Source organism: Urtica dioica, chromosome 3, assembly GCF_054948205.1.
Source record: "Urtica dioica subsp. dioica isolate 48M chromosome 3, U.dioica_male_clone48M_v1_H2, whole genome shotgun sequence".
NCBI lineage: Eukaryota > Viridiplantae > Streptophyta > Magnoliopsida > Rosales > Urticaceae > Urtica > Urtica dioica.
In genome coordinates, this window is record NC_142758.1 from 31,868,310 (window position 1) to 31,888,261 (window position 19,952).

The following is a 19,952-nucleotide window of genomic DNA, read 5'->3' on the forward strand; positions in this document are numbered from 1 at the left end:
TCGGATTTCATCGGAAATAACGTTAAATTCCGGAAACTTTAACCTACATCTACAAACTTTATTTTTTCTATACAAACTATATGACTAAAGCAATAAAAGATGAATGGAGAAGCATACTTACCCATTTTGAAGGAATTACACCAATTGGATACGCGAAATGATGAAAAAATGAGAGAGAATGAGAGAAGTAGAGAATGAATTTTTTTAGTAGTATTATATGGTATTGCAAGTGTATTTTTGTCCGAAAAGTGTCCAAAAGTCCAATTTTGGATATTTTTTAAGTAACGAGTCTAGTGGTGATATTTCCATAGTTTTTTGGTCTAGAAAATGAAATTTCTCTATTAAAATTGTCTTTACTCTTCTTCACGTTTTACATTATACATGAGACATAAATATATATACATATATATATAGTCAACAATTCATTTATCTCTTTCTGCGAGAAAAACTCTTAATATATGAAATATACATACATATATATTCGTAAATAATATTTGTTAAAAATCATAGTACATCTTTTGTCAAAGACATATTATGAAACGTATAGATAAAACTGTTGTAACTGCAACACAAAATAAAGCCAAATCACAGCATTAATTAGAAACATTTATAGAGCTTTGAAAAACAAATGCATTAAAAAAAATAAAAGTTGAAATAAAGCTCACTTATCTAACACTAGACTTTTTTATTTATAAATTTATAATATGACCTAGGTTGGAATAACTCCTTTGGATCCTCCATAAAGTCTTGCGCTACTTCATTGTAGTTTTCAAAGTTTTTAATCTATCACTCTTATACTTCTTTAATTATCATAACATCTCGCTTTTTTTTTTTTTTTTTTTTTTTTTTTTTTTTTTTGTAAAGAAGATTGATAAATAAATAAATGAAAATACATGTTTAATTCGACACGAATAAACAATATATCATGATTTTTTTTTACCAATTTATTTAGATTTGTACATAATTAATGACATATATGTTAGCGTCTGAAAATTTCCATTGTGCTTTTACAAGGCTGATTATAAAAAATATGTAACTAACTTATAAGTTAAAAAGTGCGTGTTTTTTTTTTTTTTTTAGCTTACCAATCTATTCTTTTAGAACAACATTTATTCAAACAAAATTTAAATGTCTAAAAAAAATTGAGCTGTATCATTGTATAATATTATATTATATTAAAGATAGGGTGTTCTAGAAATATGGTAAAAAACAAATCTCATTTTTTGGTTAAAGCCCATGTTTGCCAAACTTTAGAAATATAGCCAAACATAATGATAAACAAAAAAAGTCTGATTTGCTTTTATCTATTAACAAATTCGTCAATTTTAACTCTCTTACTTTTTTTTCCTACACTTTTTATTTCACAAAAACTTCAAAAAAAACCATATCTATCTCATATGAACTCGAAATTGAGTGATTCCAAATCATACGGATTTGTGATGCTGAGATCTTCAAAAATAGATCTGTGTTTGATGAAAAATCATGTTTAATGCCATAGATGTAGAAAAATCACGTTAGTACCTTAGACATGGAAATAACTGAAAATTTTCAAAAATCATTTGAAAATAAATGGAAATGTAAACATGATGCATTAAACATGATTTTTCATCAAGGTCTATTTTTGAAGATCTAGGCGCCACGAATCTGTAGGATTTGGAATCACTCAATTTCGAGTTCGTATGAGACAAATATGGATTTTTGAAGTTTTGATGCAAAAAAAAAAACGTTTGAAAAAAATAGGAGAAAGAAAGTGACGAATTAAAAAACAAGAGAGAGAAAGTGATAAATCTAGAAAAAAAAACGTTATATTTATTTAAGGACAAATATGGAATTTTAACTCATTACCTCTAGCGTCACCTAATATAATTGACAATTTTTCTAAAACTCTCCAAACGTGAGCTAAAGGTCTAACCTTGAGTTTAAGGTGGCCTAGTTAGTTACAAAATTCTTAAAGATACGATAGAAGGGCGTAGAACTACTCCAAATTTTGCACCTACACCGTAAAATAATAAATTAAATAATGAGCTCGTCTTTGAGATCGAATGCATGTAAGAGATACGAGTAAAATATTACTTTATGTATGGATTATATTTGATGTTTTAGGGCACTCTTTCTTTTCGGTTTATTTGGGGTCAGAGAGGTTTTTAATGAAAATAGTATAGAGTAATGTAACTAAATAACCAATTTAAAGTTATGAATTTGTAAAATAACCAAAGTTTGTCCTAATTGAGTGAAATAGCCAAAATGTGCAACAAGTTGGTTTTTTAAAAAAATTTGAATCCAAGATTAAATTTTTTTTTTTTAAGTAATAAATTGCTTATAATAATCGTAAAAAAAAATTAATCTTGGTTGTCAAAAAAATTTTGAAAACGTAAATTTGACTATTTTGCTGAAAAAGTTGAAATTTTGACTATTTTGCTGATCAATAAGTTTCAAACGGCTATTTTGTAAAATAATTCCAATAATATATTATGTCAAGCTAAGACAATGCTAGTTTGTAATAAAAGTTCAACAAAAGGACATTATTGTAATTTCACGAAACATAAAGAACTCGGTAATTTACGTGAAGACAAACTGACAACACTTTTCTTAAGTTGTTTTAGTTGGGGCAATGCATTAACATGATTACTTCACGAATGATAAGTACGTTATAATTAATCAATTAATAAAATCGTCACTTAAGTAAGAGAAAAATAAACAAAATAAAATACATGACGAAGAAGACTTTTCTCTGCAGGAACTAGAGAAAAACGGTCGCCATTGACGAGCTCCTCAAGCTTTCCCGCGAAATCAACCATCTTTTTTTTTTTTTTTTGGTTAAACTTCTCTACATGTTCCAGAACCATTCCACGTTTTTTTCCCCCTAAAAAAATTCCTTTCTCTAATCATTAAGCTCTTATTCAAGCTCGTCACTTTTTTTTTTCTTTTCCTTTCCAAATCGTTGAATTTTTCTTTCTTTTTTTATCATTCGTGAAATCTCCACTAGGCAAAGAAAAAAATCACGCAAATGCGCGTTTATGGGCATGTCAAACAACGAGATCTAGTCCTCGTCTTCGTTCAAAGCCCGAGTTTTTGTTTCTCTTCCCGAATTTCATCCTCAGTATAAAGATTAGATACGGAATCGTTCGTGTCGTAGGAGCTTATATGTTCGCGTTAGGGCTTCTAGAAGATTCGGCCGAAATGGTGCCTTTAGGCTGCGAGGCATAGCTGTATTTGAGCGGAGATTACAGTTTCGCGTACGCTCGGACATTGTGTTTATCACTGCGAAACTTTACCCAAATTCAAACTATATAAACATATTCCGTCCAAATATCTAGTATCGTCTCTCTCTGTCGAATCTGGGTAGTTATTATTACCTTTTTATAATTGAATTTTCTTTCCCCTTTTTGTACAAAGAAAAAGCACACATTTACTGTTTTTATTTTATTTAATTTGGGTGTTCAAAAGGGCTTGAAGAACAACTCGTTCTCGGCAAGGTATTATTATATATACATATTTTTTTTTTTTTTAAGAAGAAGAAGCAAAACCCAGTCCTTGACAGGGACACCAAATTTTATTTCATTTTTTAAATTTTTTCCTTCAGCTTTGGAATAGTGGGGCGTCATTAAAGAGAGAATGAGGGGTGGAAGAAGAGGAAAGGTTAAGTTCAGCAAGCTGTACGCTTTTCGGTGTGGCAAAGCTTCTTTCAGAGACGACCATTCTCGGATCGGAGGGCCGGGATTTTCGCGGGTTGTTTACGCCAACGACCCGGATTGCTTCGAGGCCGGGGTCCGGAGCTACGTGGACAACTATGTCAGCACGACAAAGTACACTCTCGCCACTTTCGTGCCAAAGTCGTTGTTCGAGCAGTTCAGGAGAGTGGCGAATTTCTACTTTCTGGTCACCGGAGTCCTGGCCTTCACTCCTTTGGCTCCTTACACTGCCGTGAGCGCGATCATCCCTTTAATCATCGTCATTGGAGCCACGATGATCAAGGAAGGCATCGAAGATTGGCGCCGAAAGAAGCAGGTAATCTTATCTCTTTTCAGGAACTTAATTATGCTTTTCTTTTCGGACTGTATGATGAGCTGCGTTAGATTGTCTGCTTTCAATTTATTGGCACTTTATTGATTGAAGATCTCACCCTCGTTTGGATAAGATTCTAGGCATTATGTAATCTGGGTTTTCTTGTTTGTTTTTCTTAATGGAATTCTTGATTGGTTTTGTCATGAGGTTGTTTTCATAGATGACGTGAGTCTTTCAGTGGCGGTTAGAATATGTCATGAGCTCTGAGTTTAAATTAAAATCTGAATTGCTGGAGGTTTTCTGACGAAAATAATGCAGGATTTTATTTATTTATTTTTGGTTTATGGTAATTTTTTTTTTTCTTGCAGGATATTGAGGTGAACAATAGAAGCATCAAAGTTCGTACACATGAGGGTGAATTCGATTATACGGAATGGAAGAATCTGAGAGTTGGGGACATAGTGAAGGTCGGGAAAGATGAATTCTTTCCCGCAGATCTCCTCTTGCTTTCGTCGAGCTACGAGGATTCGATCTGCTACGTCGAGACCATGAATCTCGACGGGGAGACGAATCTGAAGTTGAAGCAAGCGTTGGAGGCGACTTCGTTCTTGCACGAGGACTCGACCTTCCGGGATTTCAAGGCCATCGTGAAATGCGAGGACCCGAATGCGAATCTCTACTCGTTCGTCGGAACATTGGAGTTCGAGGAGCAGCAATATCCCCTCTCTCCCCAGCAGCTTCTCTTGAGGGACTCCAAGCTTCGAAACACGGATTACATCTACGGGGTCGTCATATTCACCGGCAACGACACGAAGGTGATCCAAAACTCCACGGACCCGCCTTCGAAGAGAAGCAGGGTCGAGAAGAAAATGGACAGAATCATCTACTTTCTGTTCTCTCTGCTGTTTCTCATGGCCTTCGTCGGGTCTATCTTCTTCGGCTTCTCGACGAAAGACGACCTGAAGAGCAACGGAGAAATGGAGCGATGGTATCTCAGGCCGGACCGCTCCGCCATTTTCTTCGATCCCAAGAGATCGCCAGCCGCGGCGGTTTTTCACTTCCTAACGGCCCTCATGCTGTACGGCTTCTTTATCCCGATCTCGTTGTACGTCTCCATAGAAATCGTAAAGGTCCTTCAGAGTGTCTTCATCAATCAAGACATGGAAATGTACTACGAGGAAGCCGACAAGCCGGCCCATGCCCGGACCTCGAATTTGAACGAGGAGCTCGGACAAGTCGACACTATTCTCTCAGACAAGACCGGAACTCTGACTTGCAACTCGATGGAGTTCATTAAGTGCTCTGTGGCTGGGGTCGCTTATGGCCGTGGAGTCACGGAAGTAGAGAGGGCGTTGGATAGAAGAAAAGCCTCGCCTTTCACGAAGCTTAAAGGTAACGGACTGAACGGTGTAGAGGACGAGGAATCGACCGAAAGGACACCACCGGTCAAAGGCTTCAATTTTCAGGATGAAAGAATCAAGAACGGGAAGTGGATAAGCGAGCCGAACGTGAATGTCATCCAGGATTTTTTTCGTCTTTTGGCGATTTGTCACACCGCGATACCCGAAGTGAATGAAGGTACGATCACTTACGAGGCCGAATCACCGGACGAAGCAGCGTTTGTGATTGCGGCGAGAGAACTCGGCTTCGAATTCTATAAAAGAACACAGACTAGCGTGTCCCTCCACGAATTGGACATTGCATCTGGCAAGAAAATCGAAAGGTCAGTATTTCCTTTCTCTTAGTATTGCATTGAGATCATTCCTTCATGTATGTCCTAACGCAAACATTCAATTGCATTTAGCTTATGAGAGAATTAACTGCTCTTATTTTCCAGGGTATACAAACTCTTGAATGTTTTAGAATTCAACAGTTCAAGGAAAAGGATGTCTGTGATTGTAAGAAACGAGGAAGGAAAAATAATGTTGCTTTGCAAAGGCGCGGACAGGTTTGTTTTGACTAACTTTGAACTTGTACTTCTCAAAATTAAAAATTAAAAATTAAAAAAAATAATAATGATGAACATATGGGTCTTCATTAACTTGTTATTTGCCATGTAGTGTTATGTTTGAAAGGCTAGCCAGCAATGGCAGGAAGTTCGAGGATGCCACAAAAGAGCACGTGAACGAGTACGCCGATGCAGGGCTTCGAACCCTAATACTCGCGTACCGTGAGCTCGATGAAGAGGAATATAAACAATTTGCCGTTAGATTTTCTGAGGCCAAAAATTCCTTCAGTGCTGACCGGGACCAGCTGATCGATGAAACAGCCGAGACAATCGAGAAGGATCTTATTCTTCTTGGTGCAACTGCGGTTGAAGACAAGCTCCAAAATGGGGTCAGTTGTGACGTGCTTGGTTTTGTGATCTGTTTATAACTCGAAGTACTTGATATGGAACTTGAAAATAAATTTTTTTAGGGTCTTTTAGCTGTATAGCCATTTGACTTATAGCGTTTTATATAATAGCCAACATTTTGTTAAATTTCTGTAAATAGCCACCTCAACTTATTTACAGCACTCAAAAAGACAAAAAAAAAAACCAAAAATAGGCGGGAATGTTTTTGGGTATTCTTGTCTTTTTGAGTGCCGTAAATAAGTTGATGTGGCTATTTACAAAAAATTTACAAAAGGTTGGCTATCTAGCAATTCTTAGACTTTTGTTGGCTTATTTGGCTAATTTTTTGTTTTATTTATTTATTTATTCATGTCAATTTCAGGTTCCGGATTGTATTGACAAGCTCGCCCAAGCAGGAATCAAAATATGGGTATTAACAGGGGACAAAATGGAGACTGCCATTAATATTGGGTATTGCTCAATGTTTGGTTATGTACCTAAGTTTTTTGGAATGGTTATTCTAGTGTTCTGAGTTCTCTCTAGCTAACTCCAAATTGTGGATTTTCAGTTTCGCTTGTAGTTTACTTCGACAAGGAATGAAGCAGATCATAATTATTTTGGACAGTCCCGAGATCAAAGCGTTGGAAAAGACCGGGGAAAAGGCCGCTATCACGAAGGTAAATGCAATATGTTTATTTCTTGTATTAGAAGTTACACTGTAACGATCTTTAAACAAGGTATCTCTTTGAATTTATTTTCCCGGAAACTTCACTAGAAAGTTAGGTTATCATGTATAAATTGTAACAACCTTTTTGCTTGATGATTGTATAAATCTTTTGAAGGCATCAAAAGAAAGCGTCCTCCGTCAGATAAGAGGCGGGAAGGCTCAAATCAGTGGGGGAAGTGAGGCATTTTCTTTGATCATTGACGGGAAATCACTTGCCTATGCTCTCGAGGATGATATCAAGAAGCTGTTTCTAGATCTCGCCGTCAGTTGCGCTTCTGTTATCTGTTGCCGTTCGTCGCCCAAACAGAAGGCTCTGGTAGGTTTTACACTAAAATTTGAACCCTTTATTTATTATTATGGTGTTGTCAAGACAAAGTAGTAATGCATGTCTTCCTCCGTAAAGGTCACAAGACTAGTGAAATCTGGAACCGGGAAAACGACATTGGCGATTGGTGATGGTGCCAATGACGTGGGAATGCTTCAAGAAGCCGACATTGGGATCGGAATAAGTGGGGTCGAAGGAATGCAGGTTCTCAACATATTATTTTTGCTGTGAAAAAAATAAAGGAAATAAAATAATCAGACCGAGAATTTTTTTTCTTTTCGATTATAATCTTTTTAATACTTTATTTTGGTAACTCAGGCTGTCATGTCAAGTGATATTGCAATAGCGCAGTTCCGATATTTGGAGCGGTTGCTTCTCGTACACGGGCATTGGTGTTATAGACGTATTGCATCAATGGTACAAGTTTCATATTTACATTCTTTTTAATAAATGAATAAATAAATAAAACTCTGTCCGTACAGCAATGGACTGACTTGTGTATTTGGTTGTGGCAGATCTGCTATTTTTTCTACAAAAATGTCACGTTTGGCTTCACCCTGTTTCTGTACGAGGCACACGCGTCGTTCTCGGGACAACCCGCATATAACGACTGGTTTTTGTCACTTTACAATGTCTTCTTCTCATCACTTCCTGTGATCGCCATGGGAGTCTTTGACCAAGATGTGTCTGCAAGGTTTTGCCTCAAGGTACGTTAACCATTTATTAGCATTTAGGGTTATTAAGTTATATAGCCACACGGTTATAGTGAATTGGGATATAGCCCAGATTTGATTAATTTCTTGTAAATAACCAAGTTAACTTAATAACAGATTAGTAAAAGACTTATTTAACTCAGCCAAACATGTAAAAAAAGATAGTTAATAGGCTGCCACGTATGCGACTATTTACAAAATATTTACCAAAGGTTGGCTAATTTACAATTCCTATAGTTTAGGTGGCTTACGTAGCCAATTTTTTGTTTTATTTATGTATATACAAAAAAAAAAAAAAAAAAACGCTTTCTTTTTGCGCCATAGTCCCAAAACTTTTATGATTGTGACATTTTTGCCCCTATAATATTTTTTGGAGCAGAATAGACCTCAAAATATCAATTTTGTAGCATTTTAGTCCTTTGTGAAGCAGAGGTAATTCTTTTAAATGAAATTCAACACCCTAAACAAATCAAAACATATTCAGACACTTGAATAACTTGTTTACGAATTAGATAAATATATAAATATATATATATATATATATATATCTATATATATGTATATATCTCTCTCTCTCTCTCTCTCTCTCTCTCTCTCTCTCTCTTTTAGCTTGTATAATATGTGTTAAGAACAAAAACGCTACAAAATCAGTTATTTATGATATTTAGAAATTTCTTAATATATGTTTTAAAAAAAATAAAAATGATCGGTGCTGGCACAGTTTCCTCTGCTGTACCAAGAAGGCGTCCAGAACATCCTATTCAGCTGGCGGCGAATCCTGAGCTGGATGCTGAACGGCCTAGTGAGTGCGGTGATAATCTTCTTCTTCTGCACCAAGTCCCTTGAGCTGCAAGCGTTCACGGGGGAGGGCAAGATCGCGGGTCGCGACATCCTGGGGGCGACGATGTACACGTGCATCGTGTGGGTGGTGAACCTCCAGATGGCGGTCTCGATCTCGTACTTCACCCTCATCCAGCACCTCTTCATCTGGGGCTCCGTCGCCTTCTGGTACGTCTTCCTCCTCATCTACGGCTCCATGTCCCCCGACTTCTCCACCACCGCCTTCCGCCTCTTCTCCGAGGCCCTCGCCCCTTCCCCCTCCTACTGGCTCGTCACCCTCTTCGTCTCCCTCGCCGCCCTCCTCCCTTACTTCTCCTATGCCGCCCTCCAGATGAGGTTCTTTCCGATGTACCACGGGATGATCCAGTGGATCCGCCACGACGGCCGCGCCTCCGACCCCGAGTACTGCGACATGCTCCGCCAGAGCTCCATCCGCACCACCACCGTCGGATTCACCGCCCGCGCCGCCGCCAAGACCCGCTGCAGGAGGAAATCGCAGGACCGCCGTAGCAGCTTGTCCTGAGAGGACCCGCCCACTTTGTATATATTGTTTGAGAAGCTCTTTACGGAAGGCTTTTTTTGATCGCGCGCCTCGGGAGCTTTTTCTTTTTTGGCGGGATTGGCCATGGATGTACAGGGTACAGTAGATTTATTGCTAATCATTATTATTATTATTATTTATGATTATTGTTGTGTAAATTTTGATTATTTAGGAAATGTTTCATAGGATGTGTAAATTTTGATTCTTTGCCTATACTTCGGCTGATTATTTTGGTGAGTTTGTATCTTCTGCCGAGCGGTTTGTATTATAGAAATGAGAAATTTTAAAATTCTGAATGGTAAGATGGCTTGTTCTTTTGCTGTTTTTGTTTGATAGGAAAAGATAAATTTTCCTCTGAAGTGTAAGATGGTTTTGTTCTTTGCTGTTTTTAGATATATTCCCTTTTGTCAAAGTGTTGTGAGACTCGGTCATTAAATATTTTGCTCTTAAGAGCTAGTTTGGTATCATGATGGTATGCGATAACAAGTTGTATTGGGAAATATCCAACTCAAAAAGCAGCGAGTATTTTGCTTCATAAATTTACTGGTTGAGTCCCAATTTAGGTAAACCTGCAATATAGCTATGAAGTCCCTGAAACAAAAAAAAAGGCAAAGAGAATGAAGAGAAAGGTGTGCGGAGAGAGCGAATTTCGCCGATGATGAGACTGAGCTTGGGGGCCCAGCTTAAAGTTTGAATGAAGCCGCTACATAGCCGATCATGAGAGAATATTCCCGTCCTCATATTAGGTGGTGGAGGAAAGGGGCAACAAAAGATAGGTGGAGATGGTGGGTGGTGGGTCTCCAAAGTGGAGGTGGTGGTTGTGGATCTTGAGGTGCTGAGTCTCGTAGGTGGTGCAATCGAGGTGGTGGTGCGGTCAGGGGTGACGGTTGTGGTGGTGGAGAGAGAGAGAGAGAGAGAGAGAGAGAGAGAGAGAGAGAGAGAGACCAAGGGGTGGTCACATAGGTCGAAGTGACCGGAGAGAAACTGGAGGAGAGATAGAGAGAGAGAATGCTGAATTTTTTGTAAAAAAGACGAAATGACAAAAGAAGAAGAAGAGATGTTTAAAAACGATCCTGAATAAACTTTTACAAGCGAGATGTTGCTTTTAAAAGTTAGGTAAAAGTAAAAAAAAAAATGGCAAATTTTTAGAAGCAATTTATGTCAGTTCTCATTTTTAAAATTTTATTTTAAAATGATTGCATTCTAATATCCTGGTGACACATTTAAAAGTGATATATTATTTTTTAAAGTGAAGTGTCATTTTTAAATAGAAGCAATTTCTTTTCCGTATTTAAAGATGTATTTTATAGTAGCACATGAGGTATATTCTACATGTTGTTTTTCAAAGTTAGGTAAAAAAAAAAAAAAAAAAGTGAAAATGTGACAAACTTTTAAAAGAGACATATGTCACTTCTAATTTTAAAATTTTTCATTTTAAAATGATTGTATTTTTAATATCCTGATGATACAGTTAAACGAGATATGTTATTTTTAAATGTGAAGTGTCGTTTTTAATTAGAAACGAGTTATTTTCCCCTTTTAAAAATGTATTTTATAGTAATACATGAGGTGAGGTGTATTTTACTTTATATTGTTAGTGTGCTAATGACTAACTGAGTTCTAAATATACAGCTTCACTCGTAAAATGTACCAACTTTCCAATGTGAGATTAGAAGTGAATATGAACGTAGCTCTACATTCTTTACTTATTTTAATTGAATAACTCGATATCATATTGGTGGTTGGCTGCGTTTGTTTATGGGTTTTTTTTTTTTTTTTTTTTTTTTTTAAATTGAAACGTGATGGCTATAATGTGAAAAGTAATGTGAATGAAATTATTTGGTTGTCATGATCTATCTATTTACATGGGTTTGAATAGTTCAAACTTCAATGGTAGTTTTTTTGTTAGGGGGGATCTCTTTTTTGGCTTTATACATGACATGGTGTAATAATGGATCGTTCATTTTTGCTAAAATTGAAAATTGACCATCACAATCCGAAGAGTCAATTAAGTGTGTTTGTAATTTATCTGGGTTGACACTACTAGAAAATAAAATGAAAATTGACCATCACAATCCGAAGAGTCAATTAAGTGTGTTTGTAATTTATCTGGGTTGACACTACTAGAAAATAAAATGAAAATTGACCATCACAATCCGAAGAGTCAATTAAGTGTGTTTGTAATTTATCTGGGTTGACACTACTAGAAAATAAAATGCGCATAATTCACTATATATAAAATAAATTAAAAGGTATCCGGACGTTTTGAACTGTTTGCATGGTTGTTTATCAGCGTACTAATTGAGTTTTAATACGTTTAAGGGCCATAATGACTGACGTTTTGTGTGGTTCGAATTTCGTAACCTCTCAAACCTTGTGCCTATATATAGAGGCTTTGAACTCTCATTCAGAACACACCAAACATGAAACGAATTCTCTCTTTCTCTCTCATTTTGTTCCTCTCCTCCTGAAATTGTTCTTGTGTTTTCTTTGTAGTCGGTGTTAGTGTTCAGCCATAAGCAAAGTTCGTCGGAGAAGTTCTATTGGTTCTAAACTCTTCTCGCTTCACCGTTGTATCCAGGGAAGTAACGTTAATATCAATAACCACACAATTTTCCAACAGTAAATAGCTCGTCGTTTACAGCATCGTAAAAGAGCAATATTATTTTAAAGAAACAGTCGAACGGTCTTCGACGTTCTTCGTCTTTATTTCCGTCATAATCTTTTTGCTACCTTATTGTTGTTTATTATTTAATAGTTTATTTTAATCTTTCTTCTACCAAGTTTGTCTATTTTTCTTACAAAGTATATATTATTTCCATAATACCTCTAACAAGAATTAATACCACCAACATCCAGCGGATTGATTTGGTTGTAAAACGAGCAAATTTGTCCGCGTGCTGCGAGTTAAATGAAAAATAACTAACCAAATTATGAAATGTTTAACAAAAACTACAAATATAATAACAATGAGTTTTATTATAATCAATAAATATTATGCAAATCGTATATAAAATTATAGTTTTAATACGTAGGTATATTTATCATTGTATATGTCTCATATTATTCACTTCAATTAAACGTTATAGATTTTAAATGTGTGTAGAATAAAATAAATTATAATATACTTCTTGAAACTCTAGGGATTATAGAGAAATCTATGCAATATGAATTAATAAACATATTCTTAGTCTATTTGATATATGCATAAAGTTTAACATCTTAATTATTCATCTATTTACTTATTATTTTAATTAGTTAATTCTATCGTAAACTTCTCTATAGAAAATAAATCGATGTATAATATTATTATATATTTAATTTATGGGTCCATTATATAGACATATTTACACTTTTACATTACTATATAATCAATCTTTCGCAAATACTAAATAATCGTTCACGTCCATGTATTTACACGCATAAATTGATGTAAATACCTTACTTTGTGGCAAACTAAGAATGCTAAGTCAAATTTGTTTGTGGTCATTTATCTAATATTTTAAAAAAATGGTTATATAAAAGTATAAATATACCTAATTATTTATTAATTTATTTGACTTAATACTACTAAGCCTTATCGTCTTCTATCTTTTATGCAACGAAATTATAATTTGAACGTTTATGTATAAATATGTTCGTAACATATGCTGAAACTATTTATATTATAAATAGTATAAAATCTTCAGTAATAATATTACAATTCATTTCGTATGTCACGACTCATATTTGGACTTGGGTAGTGAGCATAAAAAAAAATAGAAAAAAAAAACAACAGCAACGTATCACATTCTAAAGAATATTTTTAATTTTTAATGTTTTTTTTTTCTTTAGCCAATTACCCAGTGAACCCCATAGTTTTTCCTTTTTTTAGGTATAGTCTGCCGAATATTTACACCTTGAGAGAAGAGAAGTCAAGAGCAACGTGTCATTGGTTCGATGGAAAAGAAAATTACTGTTCTAACTATTGTGTTTTCAGGCCTGTTTTCTAGCTCTCTTTTAAGTATTGTATAAATGGAGGGAAACAAATTAAAAAAATAAATACTTACTTATAATATATGAAGTTTCTTTTAATATTCTAGTCAAGTTTTTATTTTATTAACAAAATAATTCATCAAACTAAAATTAATTAAATTAAGGGTTCATTAAAATATAGCTAGTTTAAATGTTTGATATTGCTAAATAGCCAACGTTTGGAAAATATTAGGTAAATAGTCAATTTCATATATTTACAAACGTAAATCTTAAGCAAATAACCACTGTCATATATTAAGCCACGTCATCATTTACATAAGATTTACAAAACGTTGGCTATTTAGCAATATCAAACGTTTAAGTTTGCTATTTTCCTAATTTTTTTGAACAAATAATTTAATTAATTGTTTAACTAATTTAATAACTTCGATCTGGTTGGTTATTTTATAATAAAATGAAATTTTGGGTATTTTTTTAAAAAGATAATAGATTATTGAGTTATTGATATAATTGACCTTATATTATTATATTATGAAGCATTCATAATATATAGTTTGTGTATAATAACTTTGAAACCTCAAGAATATGTCTTGGTCACAACTCATTATAATAATTGATAATGACTTTCATCAATCATTTGAGTAATTGGGGAATCATAACATATCCACAACAATATTTTATTTAATTGTATCTTATTATATATCATTTTGCAGTCTGAATTCTTGTTATGATGAGATATATATTAAACAATTTTTTTAAAAAAAAAAAAAAAAAACCCCCCTTTATTTTGTATCTTTCCCTGTACAATACTTCATCATAGATTTAATGTATATACAACTAAATTTGTAGTAATTTACAAGACTACAAACCCATCAAATGTTTATAATAACAATAATAATAAAAAAAAGAGTTACTAGTTTCATCAATGTATATACAAGTTCAATTTTTTATTGTTAATAAAAACATGTTCTATGTACAACTGAGAGAGCCAACGGCCATTTGAATAATCTCATATTGATCATTTACCAAACCACAACTAGTTGGTAAAAAAAATCCACTATCTTCACATTCTTCTTCTTCTCTTCCATTACACCAAAAGCTTCCAAATCCAAATGCTCCTCTCTCACACAACTGTTCCATTACCCTCTCAACTTCTTCAACACAACACCCCATTTGATCATCATCCTCGTTGCCGCTGTGTAATAAATCGAAGACGTTCTTCGCAAATTGATCATTATTGTGCTTGCATACTTTTTCCGTCACGTTGATCTTCTCAATTCTCCTCTCTCCTTTCTTGTTCCTCCGCATCTTCTTTCGCGCCTTTTGGATCAACTTGTGAGGGATTTCGAGCACAACGAATACAACGATCCGCAAGATCAAGCATTGGCAACAGCACGATATCACCACGCAATCCGCGGCCAGTGATTCACAATCCTCCATATTTTAATGTTGGGACAAAATTTGGAAGATGAAGAAGAAGAAGGGGAAGAAGAATATGACAATATATTATAAAGTTTCATAAGACATACGTTTGGTATGATCATCACCTGATCGTGATCCATGGATAGGTTTCTTATTGTCGTCTTCACATATAGAAAGACGAAAGGCCAAGCAAAAAGAGAATATTTGGTTGAGTCATTTCTTGTTGAAATTAATCATATGATTGTGTGACCTTAAATGTAAGCACTATGGCGTGTTACAATAAGTTATCTCTCATATATAATAATATTGTAAGTGAAGTAAACTAGTATTTGCTTTCGTAGTTGTCTTTCTTGCTTGGGCTCTACATTTCGGTGGAAGATTTTTTGGACGATTTATGTTCTCTTTATTCTTTTACAACTTTAGTCAAGAGGCCTAATATATACTAAATAATTATAATAATACATGACTTCCCATAGCCAACTCTAGTTGTGAATGTGATCTAACTTTTTTTTTTTTATTATTATTATCATAAATGTGATCTAACTTTAAAGCCTATATATCTTCTTACTTTCGCCTTGTAATAAATTCTAGTGTGTTATTTTCATCTGTCGGTGATTGCCTTTTCTCGTCGATCTATATTCTTTTCCTACCTTTGAAGTTTTTTGTCATTTTTATCTTACGCCTTTTACAAAGCCCACTTCTAAGAAGTAACATTAATCTTCATGAGGAGTTCATTTTATCTTCTAAGAAGTAACATTGAATTATTTTAAATTAGAGAATTAAAAAATAAGGTCGTGTGGGTATTTTCTTAATTTTGTTGACGTGGGATTAAAAAAGGTCAAATAGATATTGTCATATGAGACGCAAAAGTCAACTTTTTGCAAGATTTTGATAAATTGCTACGAAGATTTATTTATAAGATCAAAAATTGACGTGAATATCCTATAAAAATTCCCACAAAAAATTTCTCAATTTTTTAATTAAAGAAACTTTAATCTGAGTATTAATTAGTAATTGTTATAAAGAAGAAAACAGAATTCACCAAAAACGTTATTACTATATACATTGTTTGTTGACTTTTTTTTTATATAATTAAAGAAATCAATTGACTATTCAATTATTACGTTTATTTAAGGTTATTTGATTTTCAAATAATTTTTTAAAACGATTTTGGAACATTCTGGGACAATATGACGATTTTATATATTGCATATTAACGACTATTTATGGTTATTGATTTTTTTTCTTTCATGTTAACGACTATTTACAATTATTAACTTGTATTTTATGAACATTTTTGTAGTCAATCTTTTTAAACGTAGGTTTCTTCCCATATTATCAAACTCAGCTTGCTAACATGCACGTTGTTAATACAAGAATTCAAGAATTGACTGTTAATAAATATATTTTTTAATAAATTATTTTTAGTACTTATCAATAAGAAAAGTACACAATTTTTTTATACATGTTGTAATTGTTATTTATTATTTACAACTATTTACACATATTAACATATTTTAGTACGTCGATATTTGAATCTGGTTTTGGTTTTGGTTCAAGAGACATGTTCTTATTCCGATTCTCCGCAGAGAGAGAGAGAGAGAGAGAGAGAGAGAGAGAGAGAGAGAGTTCGTAATTGCTAAATACCTTTTTCCTTTCTAAATTTATTTTTTTTCCTAAAAAATATACAAATTAGCCCTCCTTAAATAAAAAAAAAATTAACTTAAGCCCCCTCTAAATTTGGAGTTTCGCTCCATTCTTGCTTAAAGGTCTATATTTCTTAAATAAAAGAGAAAAATGTTTCTTAGATTTTCAAGTATTTATCTATACACATTGGTAACAATTTTTTTTAAGGAAAGAATTGCAAATAAATTACTTGGGTGAACTGTAACCAATGTCTATCTATCGGGCCAAAAATCGAAAAGCTTATTGTGGGAAATGTCATTTTTGGTTTCTTCATGAGCTGAAGATCGAAGGGGATGCGAGAGACGAATCATGCAGATTTTGAATTTCGGTGTCATGCTGGTGGTGTCGCAGCCGAGCTTCGGAGAACTCGAACAAAATATCTAGTTTGGCCGAGAAAGATCCAGAAACACACGAAGGAGGTACAAAATCCTCGCCAACGACCCTCCCACTATCGGAGCAGACTTCACTCCCATCGCCGACCACGACTCCCTTCAAATTTGCGAAAAATCTACAAAGAAGACGAAGAACAAAAATCAATTGAAGAAGAAGAAGAAGAAGAAGTGAAAAAAGAGAGCGAGAGAGAACGATATTTTGTAAAAATTTCATCCGAGAAGATTTGATTTAATGAGAGAAAAAAGGAAAATGAAAAAATAGGGGGAAAGAAAAAAAAATGGTATCATACAAAATGAGTAGTCATAATAATTTTAGGATAAATTAAAGATAAGGATTAATTACATAAATCCCCTCCTACACGTTTAACATAGTGCCCCTTGAATTTTCAAATCTTACAAACGTTTACTTCTAACGTTATAAATGTATCAATTACACTTAAATATATTATTTTTAGGATAAATTACATTGTTGCCCCCCTCAACTATGACGTTGGTAACGTTTCACCCCCTGAATTCTAAAATCGTGCATGGCAGACCGTGAAATTCTACATTGCAACAAATTTACCCCTTCAGTTAAGTATTTAACAAATTTTAAACAGTCAATGCTTATGTGGGATAATATTTAGCGATAAAAGTGTAAAATCATTTTGAAGTCGTTATTTCTAATTGGAATAAATATACCAATGTTAATAATAACTTTATGTAAACTAAAAAAACAAAAAACAAACATAATCCCAACTCATGCTCGATCTGTGGCTTTTCTGACGGAACTATTGATTCCATACCGGTGATGTTTTTCGGGCTGAGTCTGGTGCTCTCTCTCTCTCTCATCTTTCACCATGTTCTGTTTAAAAAAACACAGTCGAGGGCCTCGTGAGGCGGAGCGTGGCGAAATGGTCGATCTCCGTCAACCTAGTCCTAAACTCGGGATCCTATGGCTGATCTTCGCCAGCCTAAAGAGCGGAGGGATTAATCTCTCTTGCTACGACAATTTGCTGAACGATCTACAAACTACCATGCTCATGAATCGCGACCTTCGCGCCTTTGATCAAACCACAAAATGTGAATCGATCTTGCTGGCTTGCCTTATTAAAAAAAATCTTAAGGATTTTTAGGGTCAAGAAGAAGAAGAATCGGAGAGAGAGAGAGAGAGAGAGGGAGATGAATAATTTTTTTTTCTTATTTTACTTTTATAAGGGTATTTTGGTACTATCACAAAAATAAGTGGTAATACATGACAAATAACTGGACGTCCGTCAATAAAATTTAACAGAAGGGGTAAATTTGTTGCAATGTAGGATTTCATGGTCTGTCATGCATGATTTGAAAATTCAGGGGGTAAAATGTTACCAACATCATAATTGAGGGGGCAACAATGTAATTTGTCCTTATATTTAATAGTTAATAAATTTTCTTTTCAAATATCATTATTAATGTAAGAGTTATATATATAATAAAAATAGTTTTATAATCCTAATTTTAAATTAATATAATATTATTCTCTCTCCCTCTCCCTGTGTATTTCTTTTTTTCCTCGTTATAACTTATAAATTGTAAGTTATAATACAATTTTTTTATTTGTTATAATACATATATTAGATATCCTCACTATATCTAAAATCTAAATAGATAAATCAGTTCCTGGACCCCAAAAAAAAAAAAAGACACTTTAGAACTTTACATCCTCCTCCTCTACTGCTTCGTCTTCTCTGAATAGCACCGCCACGAAGAAAACCAGAGAAAAAAAGATATTGCCACCAAGCCACACAATCCCACAATCACTCGGGTCCTATTGTCCAGACTCGTCCTACCACGCCTCCGTGATCCTCGCAGGCCAACGCCGTCGCCACGCCTGACCACACCTTTGATGCCGGCATTTGCCGCTGCTGCCACTCGCCGAAAACCTCCAACCTACAGGGGATCGATCCTCAAATTTTTGGTGTCCCATAGGCCCGCCCCGACAGTTAAGCCGGGCTAAGCAATCGCTTAAGGCCTCTGAAAATTGTGGAATTTGCTGCTGAAGTCACAACAACAGCACATTATTTCATTTGTATCACAAATGAGTCTAAGTTGCATTCGTGTGTTTATTTTGCATATTTGTCACCTATACAATGTCTTAATTACCTTTGCCACTGAAACACACAGTTGAATCCCTCCATCTCATCGCCGCGAGATCTTTCACACAAACACACAAATAACTTTTCTCTACCAGAATTTTCACAAACATTTGGTGCGCAATGGTGGATCGGAGAAGATGAGCCGATCGTGTCTGGGAGCGGTGGTGATGGCGGCTCTGGCGGCGTCGATGGTGGTCCTTCCGTTGGTGTTGCCGCCGCTTCCTCGCCGCCATTGATGCTTCTCTTCTTCCCCGTCGGAAAACAATCACTCCTTCGTCCTCCTCTTCCCCGATTCCTTCTCGATCCGGCTCCCAAGCCTCGCCGTCGACCACAGCCCCGACGGCCTCATGTTCTCGTCGCCGTCGCCGGTGGTCTCCGCCGGAACCAGCCTCTTCCTCGCCGACGACGCCGATCGGAGAATCCTCTTCTCTAAACTCCTGATTCCTTCTCGATCTGCCTCCCGAGCCTCGCCGTCGACCACAGCCCCGACGGCCTCGCGTTCTCGTCGCCGTCACTGGTGGTCTCCGCCAGAACCAGCCTCATCCTCGCCGACGACGACGATCGGAGAATCCTCTTCTCCAAACTTTCGATACCTTCTCGATCCGCCTCCTGAGCCTCGCCGTCGACCACAGCCCCGACGGCCTCGCGTTTTCATCGCCGTCGCCGGTGGTCTCCGCCGGAACCAGCCTCTTCCTCGCAGACGACGACGATCGGAGAATCCTCTTCTCCAAACTCCCGATTCCTTCTCGATCTGCCTCCCGAGCCTCGCCGTCGACCACAGCCCCGACGACCTCGCGTTCTCGTCACCGTCGCTGGTGGTCTCCGCCGGAACCAGCCTCTTCCTCGCCGACGACGCCGATCGGAGAATCCTCTT

General features: G+C 35.6%; 2 protein-coding genes across 3 annotated transcripts; one reads left to right on the forward strand and one right to left on the reverse strand.

Annotated features, from left to right (window-relative positions):
* Positions 1-2,730: 2,730 nt before the first annotated feature.
* LOC149402573 (ATPase E1-E2 type family protein / haloacid dehalogenase-like hydrolase family protein) lies at positions 2,731-9,804 on the forward strand. 2 transcript variants are annotated; one of them, XM_089608928.1, is made up of 13 exons: positions 2,731-3,342; positions 3,448-3,476; positions 3,584-4,008; positions 4,374-5,728; positions 5,843-5,953; positions 6,066-6,342; positions 6,723-6,811; positions 6,909-7,017; positions 7,183-7,383; positions 7,471-7,596; positions 7,711-7,809; positions 7,908-8,099; positions 8,827-9,804. In XM_089608928.1, exons 3-13 carry the CDS (start codon positions 3,616-3,618, stop codon positions 9,466-9,468), a joined length of 3,594 nt encoding a protein of 1,197 aa, XP_089465054.1. In that variant the 5' UTR covers positions 2,731-3,342; positions 3,448-3,476; positions 3,584-3,615; the 3' UTR covers positions 9,469-9,804. The 2 variants fall into 2 exon arrangements, with proteins under 2 accessions (XP_089465054.1, XP_089465053.1); XM_089608927.1 differs by having other exon boundaries at positions 2,731-3,476.
* Positions 9,805-14,242: 4,438 nt separating this feature from the next.
* On the reverse strand, positions 14,243-15,138 carry LOC149402574 (uncharacterized). The gene has a single exon (XM_089609723.1). It carries the CDS (start codon positions 14,899-14,901, stop codon positions 14,431-14,433), a length of 471 nt encoding a protein of 156 aa, XP_089465849.1. The 5' UTR covers positions 14,902-15,138; the 3' UTR covers positions 14,243-14,430.
* Between the last annotated feature and the right edge of the window lie 4,814 nt (positions 15,139-19,952).